At 45.6% G+C, this 21438-nt stretch overlaps 1 protein-coding gene across 3 annotated transcripts in view; it reads left to right on the forward strand.

The window, feature by feature from the left end:
* Positions 1-21438, forward strand: part of LOC106571562 (mitogen-activated protein kinase-binding protein 1) — a 48083-nt gene that overhangs the window by 12944 nt on the left and 13701 nt on the right. For all 3 annotated transcript variants that reach the window (XM_045695869.1, XM_014144748.2, XM_045695868.1), the window contains exons 3-21: positions 790-852; positions 989-1046; positions 1912-2082; positions 2704-2841; positions 3062-3244; positions 3798-3958; positions 4202-4391; positions 4559-4687; positions 4845-5029; positions 5167-5384; positions 5574-5644; positions 9500-9697; positions 10221-10332; positions 10454-10517; positions 10597-10707; positions 11006-11044; positions 12363-12517; positions 12612-12646; positions 19812-20024. In XM_045695869.1, coding sequence (XP_045551825.1) covers positions 790-852; positions 989-1046; positions 1912-2082; positions 2704-2841; positions 3062-3244; positions 3798-3958; positions 4202-4391; positions 4559-4687; positions 4845-5029; positions 5167-5384; positions 5574-5644; positions 9500-9697; positions 10221-10332; positions 10454-10517; positions 10597-10707; positions 11006-11044; positions 12363-12517; positions 12612-12646; positions 19812-20024 — 2494 coding nt within the window. The remainder of the gene's footprint in view (positions 1-789; positions 853-988; positions 1047-1911; positions 2083-2703; positions 2842-3061; positions 3245-3797; positions 3959-4201; positions 4392-4558; positions 4688-4844; positions 5030-5166; positions 5385-5573; positions 5645-9499; positions 9698-10220; positions 10333-10453; positions 10518-10596; positions 10708-11005; positions 11045-12362; positions 12518-12611; positions 12647-19811; positions 20025-21438) is intronic.

Raw genomic sequence — 21438 nt, forward strand, 5'->3', positions numbered from 1 at the left:
ACTCCTGGCACACTTAATAGGCCAGGGACGTGGTTCACACATAGCTGTTTCACAAAGCTGCCAGGGTGTCCTGTCATAATTTACACCCCCACATTCTCTGTGACCAGGAAGTGATGATAGCAGGAAGTGATAGGCACACATTATGACAGGGACTCGGGTATCTGATTTGAATGGCAGGCAGGTAGAAGCTCAGAGGTTCACACGATTATCAGGCAGGCTTAGAGATTCTGTTTAGGATCAGTGGAAGCTTTACAGTAGTAACACTGCTTTACATATTATATATTCAGGATTAAGAGAAGCGTTGTTGCTGAACACAGAACAAACAGCCCTCCGAAAGCCTGTTAGGTAACTAACACCCCTGTTGGGTTGCTACTGTTACATACGGTGCCTTCAGAAAGTGTTCATACACCTTGACTTGTTCCACATTTTGTTGTGTTGCAGCCTGAATAAAAAATGTATGAAATAGATTTTTTTCCCACATCTATCTTCTCACAATACCCCATAATGACAAAGTGAAAACATATTTTTAGAAATGGTTGCAAATTTCTTGGAAAATGAAATACAGAAATATGTTATTTACATAAGTATTCACGGTGAATGCCATATTCCTCTCTGCCTTATTGGAAATGCAAATTGCCCTTATATCATGTAATTATTATTCTGCAGCCACATATTACTCAGCTGCCGACAAAGTGCATAAGACGATGGTCGACTTTAATGAGAGGATACAGTGTAATTACAGTAGTAATTCCTGATGTGTAACCCTGGTGTGTTTCTCCTGCTCTGTAGCTGTGTGGTGGTCCTGCTGAACCCCAAGAAGAACAGACAGCACCACATCCTGAATACATCCAGGTGAGACATTACTCACTCACACTACCAACCCCTAATCGCCATCCTCCTCATGACCTGATCATCCTCTACCCATCTCCTGAACACCCACTGATACATGCATGACTGTACCCACAGAATACTCCTCTCTTTTTAACAGGAAAACTATCACAGCTCTGTCCTTCTCTCCAGATGGCAAATACTTGGTCACAGGAGAGGTGAGTGAGTTTTCTTTCTTTGATTTTAATCCTCAAAAGCTGGTTAGTGGGTTTGATTGAATATCTGTGTTGTTGTGCCGTAGGTGTGGTAATGTTCGAGCTCCAGATTAGCTCATGTGGCTCGACGTTGATGTGACGCCTAATCCCAGCTAGCCAATCAGAGCCAAAATAAATCCCTCTCGCTGTAAATAGGTGATCACTTCAGAGTTGCCATAGCAGCAGGGGTCAAAGTACCAAGTACCATGCTCATAGGACTGCTGTTGGTTACACACACAACCACACACCCACCCCTCTCTGGGTAGAAGTTACCCTTATGTAGAGATCTAGGATCAGTTTAGCCTTCCCAATGCTAACCTTAACCATTAGGGTGGGGGAATAGATTATTATTGGTTATTGAGGAAGGTATCTCAATTGAATCCTTCCTACATTTCCTTTTCTTTTGGGTCATGGTTAAAGACTATAATATCACTGATAGACTCTGTCATTATATTGATTTGAGTTCCTTGCTATGGAAGCAATGATGACTCTGTTACAGAAGCAGAACAATCAGTAGTATAAAAACTAGCGGTAAAAATGTGGATATCTCTGAGAGGACGATCTGATAACACACAAACACACAGAGGAGCTGATCCACAGACAGTGTTTTTCATAGAGTCCCTGTATCCTCAGCTGACCATGTCCTGAACTCTGACCTGGGCACAGTCACATTCAAGTAACAACCTTTTGACCTTTTTGATAGTGTGTGAAATGGTTCAGACTGAGTGGATTGTGGCTGACACAGTATGTGTAATCTCACTGTGACTATCTCTCTCTCCCCCTTCTCTCCATCTATCTTCCCTTCTCTCGTTCTCGCACTCCCTCCCAGTCGGGTCACCTGCCTGCGGTGCGTGTTTGGGAGGTGTGTGAGTTTCGGCAGGTGGCAGAGCTGCAGGAACATAAGTATGGCGTATCCTGTGTGGCCTTCTCTCCCAACAGTAAATACATCGTCAGCGTGGGTTACCAGCATGACATGATGGTCCACGTCTGGGCATGGAAGGTACGCCAGCAGCCTCTGGCCAATAGGCATCTTACTTAAGTTGCCCAATGCACCTTTCTGTCAACAAATGAAATTCTCATCTGCCCTCTGTGACCTTTCTATGAGCAAATATTGTCTGCCCTTCTGCTATAGCCACTGCCCCAGAGACAGCAACATCAATATTATCTGCCCTTCAGCTATAGCCACTGCTCCAGAGACGGCAACATCAATATTATCTGCCCTTCAGCTATAGCCACTGCTCCAGAGACGGCAACATCAATATTATCTGCCCTTCAGCTATAGCCACTGCTCCAGAGACAGCAACATCAATATTATCTGCCCTTCAGCTATAGCCACTGCTCCAGAGACAGCAACATCAATATTATCTGCCCTTCAGCTATAGCCACTGCTCCAGAGACAGCAACATCAATATTATCTGCCCTTCAGCTATAGCCACTGCTCCAGAGACAGCAACATCAATATTATCTGCCCTTCAGCTATAGCCACTGCTCCAGAGACAGCAACATCCATATTATCTGCCCAGAGACAGCAACATCCATATTATGCTTGTGTAACTGCCACAGGGTCTATACTTCTATAGTTACTGCCCTCATACATGTTGTGTTTTTGTTGTGGTTGCAGAAGAACACAGTAGTTGCTGCTAACAAGGTTTCCAGTAAGGTGACAGCAGTGTCCTTCTCTGAGGACAGCTCCTACTTTGTGACAGCAGGGAACAGACACGTCAAGTTCTGGTACCTGGACCACTCCAAATCTATCAAGGTACTTCCGTCTCTGTTTCTTGGGTTTCTGTGCAGGCTAATGCTACTGATTGTGAGCAGAATAACAGAACGGCCAACTCTTCTGACTCATTGCATTTTACATAACTAACTAACTGCATTTCTCTCTACAGGCCAGTACACCAGTCCCTCTGCCGGGGCCCTCTCGGCTCCTAATACTAAGTCTAATACTAATAACACTAGTGTTTCTGTTGTCTGTGCAGGCCAGTACACCTGTCCCTCTGCTGGGGCGCTCTGGGCTCCTGGGGGAGCTGCGGAACAACTTCTTTTGTGATGTGGCGTGTGGGCGGGGCTCTCAGGCCGAAAGCACCTTCTGTATCACCTCCTCCGGTCTGCTCTGTGAGTTCAACCCCAAGAGGATGCTGGACAAGTGGGTGGACTTACGGGTGAGTCACTGACAGATGGATGGGCATATGGGTGAGTCACTGACAAATGGGTGGGCCTATGGGTGAGTGACTGACATAGGAGTGTGAAGGTGCCTTTGGACTGTTAACAGATGGCCTCGTGCTAGGAAATGTCCGGCATGTGTCTGTGGAGGGAAAGGAGTTCATGTCTGTCTTTGGTATGGACTCTGTCCAACTGAAGGCTCTATTGAGGTCTGTGTGTCCCCTGTGTCCTGCCAGCAGTAAGGGGATCACAGGGAGATTAGGGTTAAGGACAGGGACGAGGACAGGATGTGTTTGAGATACTTTCAATGGGAACACCTTTGTCCATCCAGGAGTGAGGCCAGGAAATTGAGCTTAGATATGTAACCTAGATCATTACTGACTGGATCCTTGACACTAGATTTTCTCTGTTGCATAACTTCCTGTCCTCTGTAGACCATGCGTAGCAATGTCAATCTCTGTGTCTGAGAAGCACCTCCAAGTCACTCTTTAATGTTATCGATTGATTGATTGGTAGACTGACTGGTTAATTGATTTCTTCCTGTCCCCGTAGACCAGTGTGGCCAGGTCTCTGTGTGTGTCAGAGGAGCTGATCTTCTGTGGCTGTGCTGATGGGATGGTGCGAGCCTTCAGCCCTGCTGACCTGGGGTTCATCTGTACCCTGCCAAGACCACACCACCTTGGCACTGACGTGTCCAGCATCACACAGGCCAGGTGTGACACACACACACACACCTCTGGGTAGAAGTTACCCTTAGGTATAGATCTAGGATCAGCTTACCCTTCCTAATGCTAACCTTAACTATTAAGGTGGGGGAATACGAAACTAACCTTAGATCAGTTTCTAGGGGCATCTTCACAACCTTGTTTTACAACCAATATTAGGAGCTGAAGCAGGTTACTCCTGGTACACCATGCATTAACATAAGTCACACATTACTTATTTTCTCCCATCAGCCACCTGTTCTCCAACAAGATGTCCGCCCGCTACCCTGACTCTGTGGCGGTGACCTATGACCCGGTCAGTCATTGGTTGAGCTGTGTGTATAACGACCACAGCCTGTATGTGTGGGATGTCAGGGACCTCCACAGGGTAGGCAAGGTGCATTCTGCCCTCTACCACGCTGCCTGTGTCTGGGACCTACAGGTAAAATGTCAAGATATCAGAGTAATATTTGAGGGCTGTAGAGATGATTAAGTGTCTCTGTAGTTGAGGCTATATGGAAGTACTTCAGTACGATGCAGAGTGAGTGTTCCTTTACAATACCATCGCATCCTTCTCCATGTGTTCTTCCTCCCCTCTCTGTTCTCCAGATGGTCCCAGAGGTCCCAGAGTCTGGCCTGTCTTCTGGAGAGTTCCTCAGCTGTTCAGCAGACAACACTGTCAGACTGTGGAGTACAGAGAGGCAGGGACACACACATCCGCAGAATGTTCTCAGTAAGGTATGTGTCCAATACTTAACAGTGTACTGTAGTAGATACCGACCCACCTCTGCATGTAAAAAGCTGTGTTGTGTTGACCCCTGTTAACACTCTTGCTGTATTGGCTCCTGGGAGTCTTCTTTCTCCCTCACTTTTCATCCACCTCTCTACCCCTCAGGACTTGTTGAAGGTGATCTATATGGATGAAAACACCACCGCCCTGGTGGAAACAGAGGGAAGTCTGTCTGTTAGCACAGAGAAGACAGATGGACAGACAGCAGAGACCAGGACAGGCATTAGGACCATCTGTGTCAGCCCCGATGGGAAACACCTGGCGTCTGGAGACCGCAACGGGATGCTGAGGTATGGAACGGGAAGAGAATGCAATGGGGATGGGATAGGAATGTCTGTGCAGGGTGTGTGTTTGATGTGTGTTTGATGTGTGTTTGATGTGTGTTTGATGTGCCTTTGATGTGCGTTTGTGTGCGTGTGTTCTGCAGGGTTCATGACCTCAGCAGTATGACAGAGATTCAGAAGGTGGAGGCCCATGACTCAGAGATCCTGTGTCTGGAATACTCTAAACCAGAGACAGGTCTGAAGCTGTTAGCCACCGCTAGCCGCGACCGTCTGATCCACGTCCTGGATGCGGAGAAAGACTACGGCCTAGTCCAGACCCTGGACGAACACTCTTCATCCATCACCGCTGTCCGATTCGCTGGTGAGCGACCTGTAACCTCCCGGCATCAGAGAGAAAGGCGTCATCGTGACGTCAACATATGTAGAACAGATACAGTCTATGTAGTAAGGTTTGACAGTAGGAGATGGGTACTGTATGGAAGATCTTTGTCATGGTCAAAGCTCTGGGGTTGTTTTCATGGCTAGGGTTACTTTGCCTCTCCTCCCTCAGCCAATGACAACAAGGTGAGGATGATCAGCTGTGGAGCAGACAAGAGCATCTACTTCCGTACGGCTCACAGGGTAAGGCACTCAACACTCAGTCAGGGTACACAGGGTAAGGAACACGTTAGGGTGTCACGTTGCAATTACAGAAGTCCAAAATTTGAGTTGTTGTAAATGCAACGTTTTGTAACTAACTGGGTTCTCAGTATCTCAACATTTACATAAGAGACAACAGTCATCATCATCCACTCTTCATACGTTCCTCCTTCCCTTTCAAATGTCCCTATTAGGATAATGGTTAGAGGAATGGGACTACTGTTAAGTTCTGGAACATGAGTCCATCGCAGGGACAGGGTTCCACTTCCAGACCCAAAAATGTCTTGTTAACTTCCTGCTAGCATCTTAACCAGTGTAAATAGACATTATTTGAGTGGCAGTTTAGGAAACAAACACTGACATGCATCTCTCTTTCTCTCTCAATCTGATCTTCTCTGGCAGTGCTCTCTGTTCCATCTATTATCATGCTCTTTGTTTTTACCAAGTGGCTGCCTGTCGGTATTTAACTTCGAGAAATTGCACACGGCCCCCATCTGGTTTTTCAGAGTTTTAAAAGCATCTGTTACCGTCTATAAGGGAATGTAGCTCTGCTTGTATATGAACTGCAGACACTGAGCATAGAGAGTAGAATACCTTAAGATGATGTTAACATTATTGTTCAAGAGTAAGCTAGATAACTCCAACAGAGGTTGTTGTTGTTCTCTCCCCCCTCAGACAGACGGAGGTATAGAGGTTTGTTCTCTCCCCCCTCAGACAGACGGAGGTACAGAGGTTTGTTCTCTCCCCCCTCAGACAGACGGAGGTACAGAGGTTTGTTCTCTCCCCCCTCAGACAGACGGAGGTACAGAGGTTTGTTCTCTCCCCCCCCAGACAGACGGAGGTACAGAGGTTTGTTCTCTCCCCCCTCAGACAGACGGAGGTACAGAGGTTTGTTCTCTCCCCCCTCAGACAGACGGAGGTACAAAGGTTGTTGTTGTTCTCTCCCCCCTCAGACAGACGGAGGTACAGAGGTTTGTTCTCTCCCCCCTCAGACAGACGGAGGTACAGAGGTTTGTTCTCTCCCCCCTCAGACAGACGGAGGTACAGAGGTTTGTTCTCTCCCCCCTCAGACAGACGGAGGTACAGAGGTTTGTTCTCTCCCCCCTCAGACAGACGGAGGTACAGAGGTTTGTTCTCTCCCCCCTCAGACAGACGGAGGTACAGAGGTGTGTTGTTCTCTCCCCCCTCAGACAGACGGAGGTATAGAGGTGTTGTTTTCTCTCCCCCCTCCGACAGACGGAGGTACAGAGGTTTGTTCTCTCCCCCCTCAGACAGACGGAGGTACAGAGGTTGTTGTTGTTCTCTCCCCCCTCAGACAGACGGAGGTACAGAGGTTTGTTCTCTCCCCCCTCAGACAGACGGAGGTACAGAGGTTTGTTCTCTCCCCCCTCAGACAGACGGAGGTACAGAGGTTTGTTCTCTCCCCCCTCAGACAGACGGAGGTACAGAGGTTGTTGTTGTTCTCTCCCCCCTCAGACAGACGGAGGTACAGAGGTTTGTTCTCTCCCCCCTCAGACAGACGGAGGTACAGAGGTTTGTTCTCTCCCCCCTCAGACAGACGGAGGTATAGAGGTTTGTTCTCTCCCCCCTCAGACAGACGGAGGTACAGAGGTTGTTGTTGTTCTCTCCCCCCTCAGACAGACGGAGGTACAGAGGTTGTTGTTGTTCTCTCCCCCCTCAGACAGACGGAGGTACAGAGGTTTGTTCTCTCCCCCCTCAGACAGACGGAGGTACAGAGGTTTGTTCTCTCCCCCCTCAGACAGACGGAGGTAAAGATGTTGTTGTTGTTCTCTCCCCCCTCAGACAGACGGAGGTACAGAGGTTGTTGTTGTTCTCTCCCCCCTCAGACAGACGGAGGTACAGAGGTTGTTGTTCTCTCCCCCCTCAGACAGACGGAGGTACAGAGGTGTGTTGTTCTCTCCCCCCTCAGACAGACGGAGGTAAAGAGGTTGTTGTTGTTCTCTCCCCCCTCAGACAGACGGAGGTACAGAGGTTTGTTCTCTCCCCCCTCAGACAGACGGAGGTACAGAGGTTTGTTCTCTCCCCCCTCAGACAGACGGAGGTACAGAGGTTTGTTCTCTCCCCCCTCAGACAGACGGAGGTAAAGATGTTGTTGTTGTTCTCTCCCCCCTCAGACAGACGGAGGTAAAGATGTTGTTGTTGTTCTCTCCCCCCAGACAGCCGGAGGTACAGAGGTTGTTGTTGTTCTCTCCCCCCCAGACAGCCGGAGGTACAGAGGTTGTTGTTGTTCTCTCCCCCCAGACAGCCGGAGGTAAAGATGTTGTTGTTGTTCTCTCCCCCCCAGACAGCCGGAGGTACAGAGGTTTGTTCTCTCCCCCCTCAGACAGACGGAGGTAAAGATGTTGTTGTTGTTCTCTCCCCCCCAGACAGCCGGAGGTATAGAGGTTTGTTCTCTCCCCCCTCAGACAGAAGGAAGTACAGAGGTTGTTGTTGTTCTCTCCCCCCTCAGACAGACGGAGGTACAGAGGTTTGTTCTCTCCCCCCTCAGACAGACGGAGGTACAGAGGTTTGTTCTCTCCCCCCTCAGACAGACGGAGGTACAGAGGTTGTTGTTGTTCTCTCCCCCCCTCAGACAGACGGAGGTACAGAGGTTTGTTCTCTCCCCCCTCAGACAGACGGAGGTATAGAGGTTTGTTCTCTCCCCCTCAGACAGACGGAGGTATAGAGGTTTGTTCTCTCCCCCCTCAGACAGACGGAGGTACAGAGGTTGTTGTTCTCTCCCCCCTCAGACAGACGGAGGTACAGAGGTTGTTGTTCTCTCCCCCCTCAGACAGACGGAGGTACAGAGGTTTGTTCTCTCCCCCCTCAGACAGACGGAGGTATAGAGGTTGTTGTTCTCTCCCCCCTCAGACAGACGGAGGTACAGAGGTTGTTGTTGTTCTCTCCCCCCTCAGACAGACGGAGGTACAGAGGTTGTTGTTGTTCTCTCCCCCCTCAGACAGACGGAGGTACAGAGGTGTGTTGTTCTCTCCCCCCTCAGACAGACGGAGGTACAGAGGGTGTTGTTCTCTCCCCCCCTCAGACAGACGGAGGTATAGAGGTTGTTGTTGTTCTCTCCCCCCTCAGACAGACGGAGGTACAGAGGTTGTTGTTGTTCTCTCCCCCCTCAGACAGACGGAGGTACAGAGGTTGTTGTTGTTCTCTCCCCCCTCAGACAGACGGAGGTACAGAGGTTTGTTCTCTCCCCCCCTCAGACAGACGGAGGTATAGAGGTGTTGTTCTCTCCCCCCTCAGACAGACGGAGGTAAAGATGTTGTTGTTGTTCTCTCCCCCCTCAGACAGACGGAGGTACAGAGGTTGTTGTTGTTCTCTCCCCCCTCAGACAGCCGGAGGTACAGAGGTTGTTTGTTCTCTCCCCCTCAGACAGACGGAGGTACAGAGGTTTGTTGTTCTCCCCCTCAGACAGACGGAGGTAAAGATGTTGTTGTTGTTCTCTCCCCCCCCAGACAGACGGAGGTACAGATGGTTTGTTCTCTCCCCCTCAGACAGACGGAGGTACAGATGTTGTTGTTGTTCTCTCCCCCCAGACAGCCGGAGGTACAGAGGTTGTTGTTCTCTCCCCCCAGACAGACGGAGGTACAGATGTTGTGTTGTTCTCTCCCCCCCAGACAGACGGAGGTAAAGATGTTGTTGTTGTTCTCTCCCCCCTCAGACAGACGGAGGTAAAGATGTTGTTGTTGTTCTCTCCCCCCCAGACAGCCGGAGGTACAGAGGTTTGTTCTCTCCCCCCTCAGACAGCCGGAGGTACAGAGGTTTGTTCTCTCCCCCCTCAGACAGACGGAGGTAAAGATGTTGTTGTTGTTCTCTCCCCCCCAGACAGCCGGAGGTACAGAGTTCAGGCGTTCTCACCACGTGGTGAGAAAGACCACTCTGTATGACATGGATGTCGAGCCCAGCTGTAAGTACGCTGCTGTGGGCTGCCAGGACCGATGCATCAGGATCTTCAACATCAGCAATGGGAAACAGAAGACATTCTACAAGGGTTCACAGACTGAGGATGGCAGCCTGCTTAAGGTTTAGTATCATTCAACTCTAAAACTCTGTCAAAAACAGATTAAAAAAATGTGTTGCCACTCCCCAAAGAAGGTCTTTATGAAGCTTGTGATAGATACGACGTTTCAACTAGAGATGGGCACTGATATGGCATCATATCTGTATCGATGTCATTTTGGTTTGACTAAATAACATTGCAACTGTGTGGACTTCACTTCCACGGATTTGTGACATTCAGACAACTTGCTTGCCCATTGGGCCAGGTCACAGGTGTGAATGTTCTGTGGGCTTAACCTACCAACCCAGTTTGAGTACAATGGGAAGTCTGTTGATGGCCCATCAGCAGGCAGTTAGCTATGCTAATTTGAGAGCCGGTGAGATGATTTTGTGCCTGCAGAAAGTCACGTATGCTCTTACATTGTAATTTAAAGCAAGGATAAACCGATATCACGATATGCCTGGCTCATATCGATATCGTTTGAATTGTCGATATTGGTGCCCACCACTAGTTTCAACCTGTTTTGTTGTGTTTTTCCCCATGCAGGTGCAGACTGATCCGTCTGGTCAGTACGTTGCTACCAGCTGCTCTGATAAGAACATCAGCATCTTTGACTTCCGCTCTGGAGTGTGTGTGGCTACCATGTTTGGACACTCTGGTAACAGACCATGACATACTGTACACACACACACACACACACACACACACACACACACACACACACAGAGAGTATCAAAACAACCTACCAGCCAGCTGATTCATTCTTTTCCTGTTCTCAGAGATAGTGACTGGGATAAAGTTCACCAACGACTGTAAACATCTGATCTCTGTGTCTGGGGACAGGTATGACCCCTGCCCTGGTGTGTGTGTGAGTCTGTCTGTTTGTGTCTGTGTCTGTCTGATGGCCTGTTGTCTATTCCAGCTGTATCTTCGTGTGGCGTCTGGCTCCAGAGCTGACCATGAGTATGAGAGAACGTCTTTCCCAACTCAGACGAACCTCCCCCACACCACCCTGCTCCACCGCCACACTCAGGTAAAGGATTGGATGGGTATAAGCAGTAGGGTAACAGTTTCCACAAGAAACCAAGGAGTATGGGCTAGAGGACTGGACAGACATTTCACAGTCTCCTAGGGCTGGGTGGTATACCATATCTGACTATATACCAGTATTGCTGCACGGACCGATTTGGGTTTTACCTTCTAAGACTGTATTTCAATGTTTGGTTTGTTAAATGGGATACGCTACCATGCCACGTGTAGAGTCCGTTATTATAGTTTAGTCCGCTACTTGAGTCGTCTCTCTCCCTCTCTCCATTCCGCTTTCCTCACAGACTAAGCCCCGCTCCCTGTCACTCAAGGAGCCACCGCAGGTAATTCATCTTCACTCTCCTCTCGTCAGGTTACATTTATTTTTGTACTTGATGCCACTCTTCCTCACCACACTGCTTCCCTCTACACTCAGCTCCTTTCCTTCTCCCTCGCTGTCCATTTCCACATCTCCACGCTCTTTCCGCTTCTTTATCCAGTGTAGTAGCAAACTGTTCAAATTGTTATTGTATCTTGAATTTGACGCCATGTCACCTCCGCATGAATATGTTAGCTACATGAAACTGCTAAGAGAAAACATTTAACGTTGCTGTAACGAGTGCTCTGAGAGTCGGGATGCAAGTACAGGGAGTGAGTGTTATGAGGCGCTGGTGCGCTTGACGATGGTGACAGGTGTGCGGGATAATCAGCAGCCTGATGACCTAGAGGCCGGAGAGGGAGTATACGTGACAGTACCCCCTCCCCGACGAGTGGCTCCAGCCGCAGGATGCCGACGAAGGAGATGAACGGACTGGTCACCCCCGCTAAGGCGCGGGAACCTGTCACGCTGGGTGAGGCGCGAGAACCTGTCGAGCTGGCTGGGGCATGGGAACCTGACAGACCGGCTGAGGCAGGGGGAGCCTGACGAGCACATGGGAGCCTGGCGATCTGGCGGAGGCATGAGAGCCTGACTAGCTGGCGGAGGCAGGGGAGCCTGGCCTGTAGTGGCTCCCGGACCCGACGTTATTTACACAAAAAACAAAACACTCCCTGATGCTTACCTAGAGGCCGGAGATGGCGTATACGTGACAGTTGCTAAAAGATTAGGAAGCACTGGCCAACACTTTGGTTCCTACCCTGTCACAATAACTCCGCCCTGGCTTTTTTTATTTGTTGTCATGTCAAATAAAACTGTACTCAAAGTGCCCACTATTATATTCTATCTATAGAATTAGAATAGTCATTATATTCCCATGATTCCAACAGCTCACCCAAGTGTTTTGATCTAAATCGCAAGTCAAATCGTAATTGCAATATTTGGTCAAAAAATAAGGCCTATATGTTTTGTCCATATCATGCAGCCCTACGTGGAAGGGTGGAAATGATCTCAAATGAGTGCAGGAAATGCATACATTGATGAAAATGCTAAAAGAATGTTGACTGAATCAGAATGAAGAATGCGCCATTAACATTTCTTGAAATTTCTTAATGTATGTGTTGCCATACTAGTGTCACACACTACTCATGAAGCACATTTTTTACTTTTGTTATTCAAAAACATCAAATACCGTCATACCATCCCAAAATATTAAAATATAATGATATTATATTTTGGCCATATCGCCCAATCCTACTGTCTCGTTGTTGTTGTGTGTGGTATAGCCGTGAGGTGTACAGTGCACCGGATCTTGGTCTGATGTCATCAGAGAGTGACCGTGAGGTGGAGGAGCCAGAGGAGAGGGACGATCCCTGTGACCTGGAACAGATCACAGTAAACAGTAACACCTCCTCAGGGAGTAGCCATGACGACGACGCAGGTACAGAACAGAGTCGTCACATCTGGATGTAACATTTGGGCAACTTCTACCTATAGTGGCTCTACATTAAATACTGCATTCTTGTCTATTATAGGTGCCTCGGATGAAGGACAGGACTGGGAATCTAAGGTTTGTTGAACTGTTGTAGTTACACACACACACGGAGGTTGCTCCATTCTGCCCTCTGCTGGTCATGCTACTCTCTTTCCTACACTCCCTACATATTTATTTGGACAGTGACACTAATTTCCTTATTTTGGCTCTATACTCCAGCATTTGAGATCAATTGTTTTATAATTCAAATTGAGGCAACAGTCCAGAATGTAATTTTATTTGAGCACACTTTCATACATAGTGTTTTTATTTCTAAACTATAAAACAAATATGTTCCTACCCAGCTAGCACATAATGTTCTGAGAACCATATGTTTCTTAGAGCTTGGTGAGCGCGTGGTTGAACTATGGTTATTTTTCATACAACCTTCCCACAACTTTCTGGGAATGGTGCAGGGTAGTTCCTTGGCTTTGGAACATTCTCAGCACATTTAAGGAACTTGACAAAAAACATAATTTTCTTGGTATGTCATTACTTTAACCTGTTTAGGATAGGGGGCAGTATTGACACGGCTGGATAAAAAACGTACCCGATTTAATCTGGTTACCACTCCTACCCAGTAACTAGAATATGCATATACTTATTACATATGGATAGAAAACACCCTAAAGTTTCTAAAACTGTTTGAATGGTGTCTGTGAGTATAACAGAACTCATTTGGCAGGCAAAAACATGACAAGGTTTCAGGCAGGAAGTGGCCTGTCTGACAAGGTGTCGTTCTTCTTGTCTCTGTTTATTGAAGAGTGAGGATCTTAGCTGTCCCGTGACACTTCCTACGGCTGCCATAGGGTCTCAGAAGGCGGCAAAAAGCTGAATCGTGGCTTTGCAGGCTCTGGCTGAAACAAAGTAGCGCGTTTGGGTAGTGGCTGGTTACAGTACTGTGAGACTCAGGCGCGTGCCCGCGTCGACCGAAAGCTTTGTTTACTTTCCTCAGTTTAGCTAAATGGACATTCCCGGTCGGAATATTATCGCTTTTTACGAGAAAAATGGCATAAAAATGGATTTTAAACAGCGGTTGACATGCCTCGAAGTACGGTAATGGAATATTTAGATTTTTTTGTCACGAATTGCGCCATGCGCGCGACCCTGATTTACCATTTCAGATAGTGTCTGGGACGCACGAACACAACGCCGCTATTCGGATATAACGATGGATTATTTTGGACCAAACCAACATTTGTTATTGAAGTAGCAGTCCTGGGAGTGCATTCTGACGAAGACAACAAAAGGTAATCAAACTTTTATAATAGTAAATATGATTATGGTGAGTGCTAAACTTGCCGGGTGTCTAAATAGCTAGCCCGTGATGCCTGGGCTATGTACTTAGAATATTGCAAAATGTGCTTTCACCAAAAAGCTATTTTAAAATCGGACATATCGAGTGCATAGAGGTCTGTATCTATAATTCTTAAAATAATTGTTATGCTTTTTGTGAACGTTTATCGTGAGTAATTTAGTAAAATGTTAGCGAAGCCTGTGGCGCGATTTTGAAAACCTTAAAAATCCTATTACTTCAGTTTCTCAAACATATGACTATTTTACAGCATTTTAAAGACAAGACTCTCGTTAATCTAACCACACTGTCCGATTTCAAAAAGGCTTTACAACGAAAACAAAACATTAGATTATGTCAGCAGAGTACCCAGCCAGAAATAATCAGACACCCATTTTTCAAGCTAGCATATAATGTCACATAAACCCAGAAGACAGCTAAATGCAGCACTAACCTTTGATCTTCATCAGATGACAATCCTAGGACATTATGTTATACAATACATGCATGTTTTGTTCAATCAAGTTCATATTTATATCAAAAAACAGCTTTTTACATTAGCATGTGACGTTCAGAACTAGCATACCCCCGCAAACTTCCGGGGAATTTACTAACAATTTACTAAATTACTCACGATAAACGTTCACAAAAAACATAACAATTATTTTAAGAATTATAGATACAGAACTCCTTTGTGCAATCGAGGTGTCCGATTTTAAAATAGCTTTTCGGTGAAAGCACATTTTGCAATATTCTCAGTAGATAGCCCAGCCATCACGACTAGCCATTTGGACACCGACCAAGTTTAGCCCTGACCAAAGTCAGATTTACTATTACAAAAGTTTGATTACCTTTGTTGTCTTCGTCAGAATGCACTCCCAGGACTGCTACTTCAATAACAAATGTTGGTTTGGTCCAAAATAATCCATCGTTATATCCAAATAGCGGCGTTTTGTTTGTGCGTTCCAGACACTATCCGAAATGGTAAATCTGGGTTACGAGCATGGCGCAATTCGTGACAAAAAATTCAAAATATTCCATTACCGTACTTCGAAGCATGTCAACCGCTGTTTAAAATCCATTTTTATGCCATTTTTCTCGTAAAAAAGCGATAATATTCCGACCGGGAATCTCCGTTTAGGTAAACAGAGGAAAGAAAACAAAGCTTTCGGTCGACGCGGGCACGAGCCTGAGTCTCACAGTACTGTAACCAGCCACTACCCAAACGCGCTACTTTTTTTCAGCCAGAGCCTGCAAAGCCACGATTCAGCTTTTTGCCGCCTTCTGAGAGCCTATGGCAGCCGTAGGAAGTGTCACGTAACAGCAGAGATCCTTTGTAATGGATAGAGATGGCAAAGAAGGCCAAGAAATGGTCAGACAGGGTACTTCCTGTACAGAATCTTCTCAGGTTTTGACCTGCCATTTGAGTTCTGTTATACTCACAGACACCATTCAAACAGTTTTAGAAACTTTGGAGTGTTTTCTATCCAAAGCCAATAATTATATGCATATTCTAGTTACTGGGCAGGAGTAGTAACCAGATTAAATCGGGTACGTTTTTTATCCAGCCGTGTCAATACTGCCCCCTAGCCCTAACAGGTTAAGCTGTTTTCTAGTGACATTTATTTGGATACATCCATAACAATGAGCTAATGAGGCGTGATTTCACCTGGCATAGAAAATGTGCTCAGTCATCAGGACATTGGTTCAGAGGAGCTAGCCAATAACACAGCTAACATAATCACTTCAAACGGAATCTGGAAAGACCGCAAACTACAGTAGCTGCACTTTGTTTAGTTTTACCTTTTTTCAATTGACATTTCTTTGTATATATATCCATAAATTATGCAAGCTGATTCATGAGTTCGACTGGCTGAGAAACGCTCCCTGCCTGTCTCTCGTACCGACTCGTTCATTACTATGGGACAGCTCAAGATCGAATTTCAATATTGAAACAATATTGCAAATGTTGGAGAGACAGACAGCAAGGTTTATACAAATCTCTGTGTGCTAATGTCTAGATGCTTTTTATAGTGGAGATCAAGTTTATAACTTGCCTGGCTGGGCTGATGAGACAGTGGATTGCGCAGTCAGATGGAACAGTGTAAATAGGCATTTTAACATCATAGATTTAGCTGGTGGTAACTTGTGTAATAGACACTGGCTAGAATGCAGTTTTAACCAATCAGCATTCAGGATTAGACCCACCCGTTGTGTAAAAACATATACATTCCGTTCTCAGCATCAACAAAACACTCCCTATCCTCTATCTTGTTAAGTATGTGCAGGTGTTTTGGCCACGCCCACTAATTGGCCACACCTGATCTTAATAAGGGCTTGTTTCCTTTTAAATGGGGTTTGAATAGATGATCAGCTTTGTATGAGTTCAAAAAACATGGCATGCTAGCTCCATCCTGGTGGTGCAGTGGACTAATTTTATGGATAGAGAACAGAAGATTATAGGTTTGAATTTGACTAATGCAGTGTCACATAACATAATTTTTTATGGATGATTAAGGAATATAATTTCCATGTGTTTGGAGTTTAAAAAAATGTTAGCCCAAAACAAGCTAACAATGTTATTAAAAATCTTATTGAAACATTCAGTGGAAGTTTTGAGGAAGTTATTCATAAACCTCCAAATAACCTATAATTTCTGTTCTCAGAGTGTTAATAAAACCTCCCAGGAAAACTTCTAAGGAACCATAGTACATTTTTCTTTACTTCCAACTCAGAATGTTTAAAAAACGTTCAGTTTCACCGATCAGGAAACTTAATTCCCAGAACTAATGAAAAACCAAAAACGTACGTTCCCACAAATTCCAACGAACCAAATGTGTTAGCTGGGTAGTCCCCCCATTTGAAGGTGTCATGAATATTTGGAAAAATTCACTTGTCGTGTATTACATTTAGTCAACATTGAGTATTTGGTCCCATATTCCTAGCACACAATGACTACATCAAGCTTGTGACTCTACAAACTTGTTGGATGCATTTTCAGTTTGTTTTGGTTGTGTTTTGGATTATGTTGTGCCCAATAGAAATGAATGGTAAATAATGTATTGTGTCATTTTGGAGTTACATAGTAAATAAAAAATAAAAACTTCTACATTAATTGAATGTGAACGCTTCCATGATTACGGATAATCATCAATGAATCGTGAATAATGATGAGTGAGAAAGTTACAGAGGTATAAATATCATACCCCCCCAAAAAATGCTAACCTCGACTGTTATTGGTAATGATGAGACGTTAGCATATTTTGGGGGCATGATCTTTGTGCATCTGTAATCTTTCGCAATCATCATTATTCACGATTCATTCATGATTATCTGTAATTATGGTAGCATCCACATGAATGTTGAAGTGTTCTATTCTTATTTACAATAAGGTTATTTCAAAATGACACAATACATTATTTACCATTCGTTTCTGTTGGGCACAACATAATCAAAACACAACCAAAACAAACTGCATCCAATAAGTTTGTAGAGTCACAAGCATCATGTAGTTACAGTTGAAGTCGGAAGTTTACATACAACTTAGCAAAATACATTTAAACTCAGTTTTTCAGAATTCCTGACATTTAATCCTAGTAAAGATTCCCTGTCTTAAGTCAGTTAGGATCACCACTTTATTTTAAGAATGTGAAATGTCAGAATAATAGTAGAGTGATTTATTTCAGCTTTTATTTATTTCATCACATTCCCAGTGAGTGAGAAGTTCACATACACTCAATTAGTATTTGGGAGCATTGCCTTAAACAATTTAAACTTGGGTCAAATGTTTCGGGTAGCCTTCCACAAGCTTCTCACAATAAGTTGTCAATTTGTCCCATTCCTCCTGACAGAGCTGGTGTAACTGAGTCAGGTTTATAGGCCTCCTTGCTTGCTTTTTCAGTTCTGCCCACAAATTTGCTATAGGATTGAGGTCAGGGCTTTGTGATGGCCACTCCAATACCTTGACTTTGTTGTCCTTAAGCCATTTTGCCGCAACTTTGGAAGTATGCTTGGGGTCATTGTCCATTTGGAAGACCCACTTGCGACCAAGCTTTAACTTCCTGACTGATGTCTTGAGATGTTGCTTCAATATATCCACATGATTTTCCATCCTCATGATGCCATCTATTTTGTGAAGTGCACCAGTCCCTCCTGCAGCAAGCACCCCACAACATGATGCTGCTACCCCCATGCTTCACTGTTGGAATGGTGTTATTCGCCTTGCAAGCCTCCCCCTTTTTCCTCCAAACATAACGATGGTCATTATGGCCAAACAGTTCTATTTTTGTTTCATCAGACCAGAAGACATTTTTTTAAAGTACGGTATTTTTCCCCATATGCAGTTGCATACCATAGTCTGGCTTTTTTATGCCGGTTTTGGAGCAGTGGCTTCTTCCTTGCTGAGTGGCCTTTCAGGTTATGTCGATATAGGACTCGTTTTACTGTGGATATAGATACTTTTGTACCTGTTTCCTCCAGCATCTTCACAAGGTCCTTTGCCATATTTCTGGGATTGATTTGCACTTTTCGCACCAAAGTACATTCATCTCTAGGAGACAGAATGCGTCTCCTTCCTGAGCGGTATGACGGCTGCGTGGTCGCATGGTGTTTATACTTGCGTACTGTTTCTTTTATTTTGATTTCTGTCACGAGAATTTTGCTATCTCAATGGTTGAACTCAACTTTCACTCATGCTTTGTCTATTTCCCAGAGGTCGTAAATCTCCGGTTAATAAAGAATTAAACTAAGTCTCAGATTCTGCAATGGATCAATACTTTATTCAGAGAGTGCTCTGACTTCAAAAGGAGAACACACACACACACAAATGAACTCACATCAGTAGAAACTCCACCTCTCTTTAGGTGGGCTGTATTTTTCCAAAGTTCACATACATTGTTTATCACACTTCTGCAACATGTTTCATCATCTTCTGCAAGCCTAGCCATTTCTAACAGTTTTTCTCCTCCCTAGGGTGGGGAGGCCTCTTTCCAGTTATTAGTTTCAACGTTATCACAAGTCGACAGTTCAGTTGTCCTTGAATGTCTCAACTATACCCAGCTCATATTGTGAAATATTAACACAATGGCCTAGTCACACACATTATTGAATTATGACTCTTAACACATTTCATACAATTATATGGTTTCAGGGTGGAATACTTTAGTCATTATCTTAAACATACAAATTATTCTATCATTTTCCAATGATGTCAAGCAAAGAGGCACTGAGTTTGAAGGTAGGCCTTGAAATACATCCACAGGTACACCTCCAATTGACTCAAATGATGTCAATTATCCTATCAGAAGCTTCTAAAGCCATGACACCATTTTCTGGAATTTTCCAAGCTGTTTAAAGGCAGTCAACTTAGTGTATGTAAACGTCTGACCCCCTGGAATTGTGATACAGTGAATTATAAGTGAAATAATCTGTCTGTAAACAATTGTTAGAAAAATTACTTGTATCATGCACAAAGTAGATGTCCTAACCCACTTGCCAAAACCATAGTTTGTTAACAAGAAATTTGTGGAGTGGTTGAAAACCTAGTTTTAATGACTCCAACCTAAGTGTATGTAAACTTCCAACTTCAACTGTGTGTGTGCTTGGATTATGGGACCAAATACTAAACTTTTGACATTTTATTTTTGTTCAAATACTTATGACAACTTCAAATGGTGGGACTAGATGCATAAAGTGCATTCATTTCTAAACGGTAAAATGGATATGTATGAATATACCCTCAAAGAAATCTGATCTAGAATCCAAAATGCTGGAGTACAGAGCCAAATTCAACATTCAGTGACAGCTTCACTGACCAAATAAATACATAGTGGAGTGTACCTTCCTTCCTTCCTTCCGCTCGCTCGCTCTCTCTTTCTGTCTTCCACCTCCCTCCACTCTCCTCTCCAGGCCCTAGACAGCCCTCTGGCCCCTGAGCCCTCCAGTCGGCCCCGGCGTCGCTGGTCCTGTCGTATGGGTTCTCTGGAACTCATGGTCAAGTCTATGCTGGACCTGAGACAGCTAGAGGCCTTCTCCATCACCGGCTCCTCTCACAAGAAAGGCCCTGCCTCCCGTCTCAAAGCGAGCGACGCAGGGAGCACCTCCAGCCTGCAAGGGGCCTCGGTAAGTAGAGAGGGGGAGAGACTGGGAGAGAGTGAGATGGGGGGGGGGAGAAAGAGAGCGAGGGGGTTATAGTGGTTATCTGTAGCAGGGATGGGCAACTGGCACGCCACAACTGGCAGACCCTCTGATGGACTCATTCCAGGTTTTGAACTTACTGTTGCGAGTTAGAATAGTAAAATAAACAAGGTGCAATTTTGAAATTTGGTCATGCATCAGCAGTTTTTCTCTTGTTGTTAGTCACTGATAGTCAATTAGCCCATGTCAGCAAAAGTTAGTTTCATGGCCAGCTATTTTTTTATCATGGTCTGATTTTGTTATGCAGTCTCACTCAGATTTACATTTACGTAATTTAGCAGACGCTCTTATCCAGAGCATAGAAAGTACATTTTTCCTTGATAACGTAGCAGTCAGTACAGTCAGAGCTGGGGGGGGGGGGTGTAAATGCTGGTAAATGTTTATTTTTGTTTATTTTTCTTTGGGGGGGGGGTGCTGTTTGAAGAGGTAGAGTTTTTGATGTTTTCAGAAGATGGGCAGGGACTCTGCTGTCCTAGCTTCAAGGGTAAGCTGGTTCCACCATTGGGGTGCCAGGATAGAGAAGAGTTTGGAGGTGGCCAAGAGTGGGAGGGCCAAGAGACCTGAGGTGGCAGAATGAGTGCTTGGGTTGGGGTGTAGGGTTTGAGCATAGCCAACAGCGAGTTGCGGTAGTCCAGACGGGAGATGACAAGTGCCTGGATTAGGACCTGTGCCGCTTCCTGTGTGAGGTAGGGTCATACTCTACGGATGTTATAGAGCATGAACCTGCAGGAGTGGATCACTGCTTTGATGTTTTCAGAAGACGACAGGGTGTTGTCCAGGGTCACACCAGGGTTCTTTGCACTCTGGGAGGGGGACACTGTGGAGTTGTCAACCATGATGGAGAGGTCTTTGAGCAGGCCATCCTCCCCCAGGAGGAAGAGCAGTTCCGTCTTGTCGAGGTTTAGCTTGAGGTGGTGGGTCTCCATCCAAGTTGAGATATTTGCCAGGCACGCAGAGATGCATGTTGCCACCTGGGTGTCATAAGGGGGAAGGAGAAAAGTAGTTGAGTGTCATCCACATAGCAATGATAGGAGGGACCATGTCAGGATATGCCTTGGTGAATCGAGACAAGAGGAGAGGGCCTAGAACTGAGCCCGGGGGGACACCAGTAGTGAGAGTACCTGGTGCAGACACAGATCCTCTCCACATCACCTGGTAGGAGCGACCTGCCAGGTAGGATGCAATCCAAGTGTGTGCGGAGCCTGAGACGCCCAGCCCTGAGAGGGTGGAGAGGATCTGATGGTTCACGGTGTCAAAGGCAGCGACTAGATCTAGGAGGATGAGGAGAGAGAGTCAGTTTTGGCAGTGTGGAGAGCCTACGTGACACAGAGAAGAGCAG

This window comes from Salmo salar, chromosome ssa15 (genome assembly GCF_905237065.1).
Source record: "Salmo salar chromosome ssa15, Ssal_v3.1, whole genome shotgun sequence".
Classification (NCBI taxonomy): domain Eukaryota; kingdom Metazoa; phylum Chordata; class Actinopteri; order Salmoniformes; family Salmonidae; genus Salmo; species Salmo salar.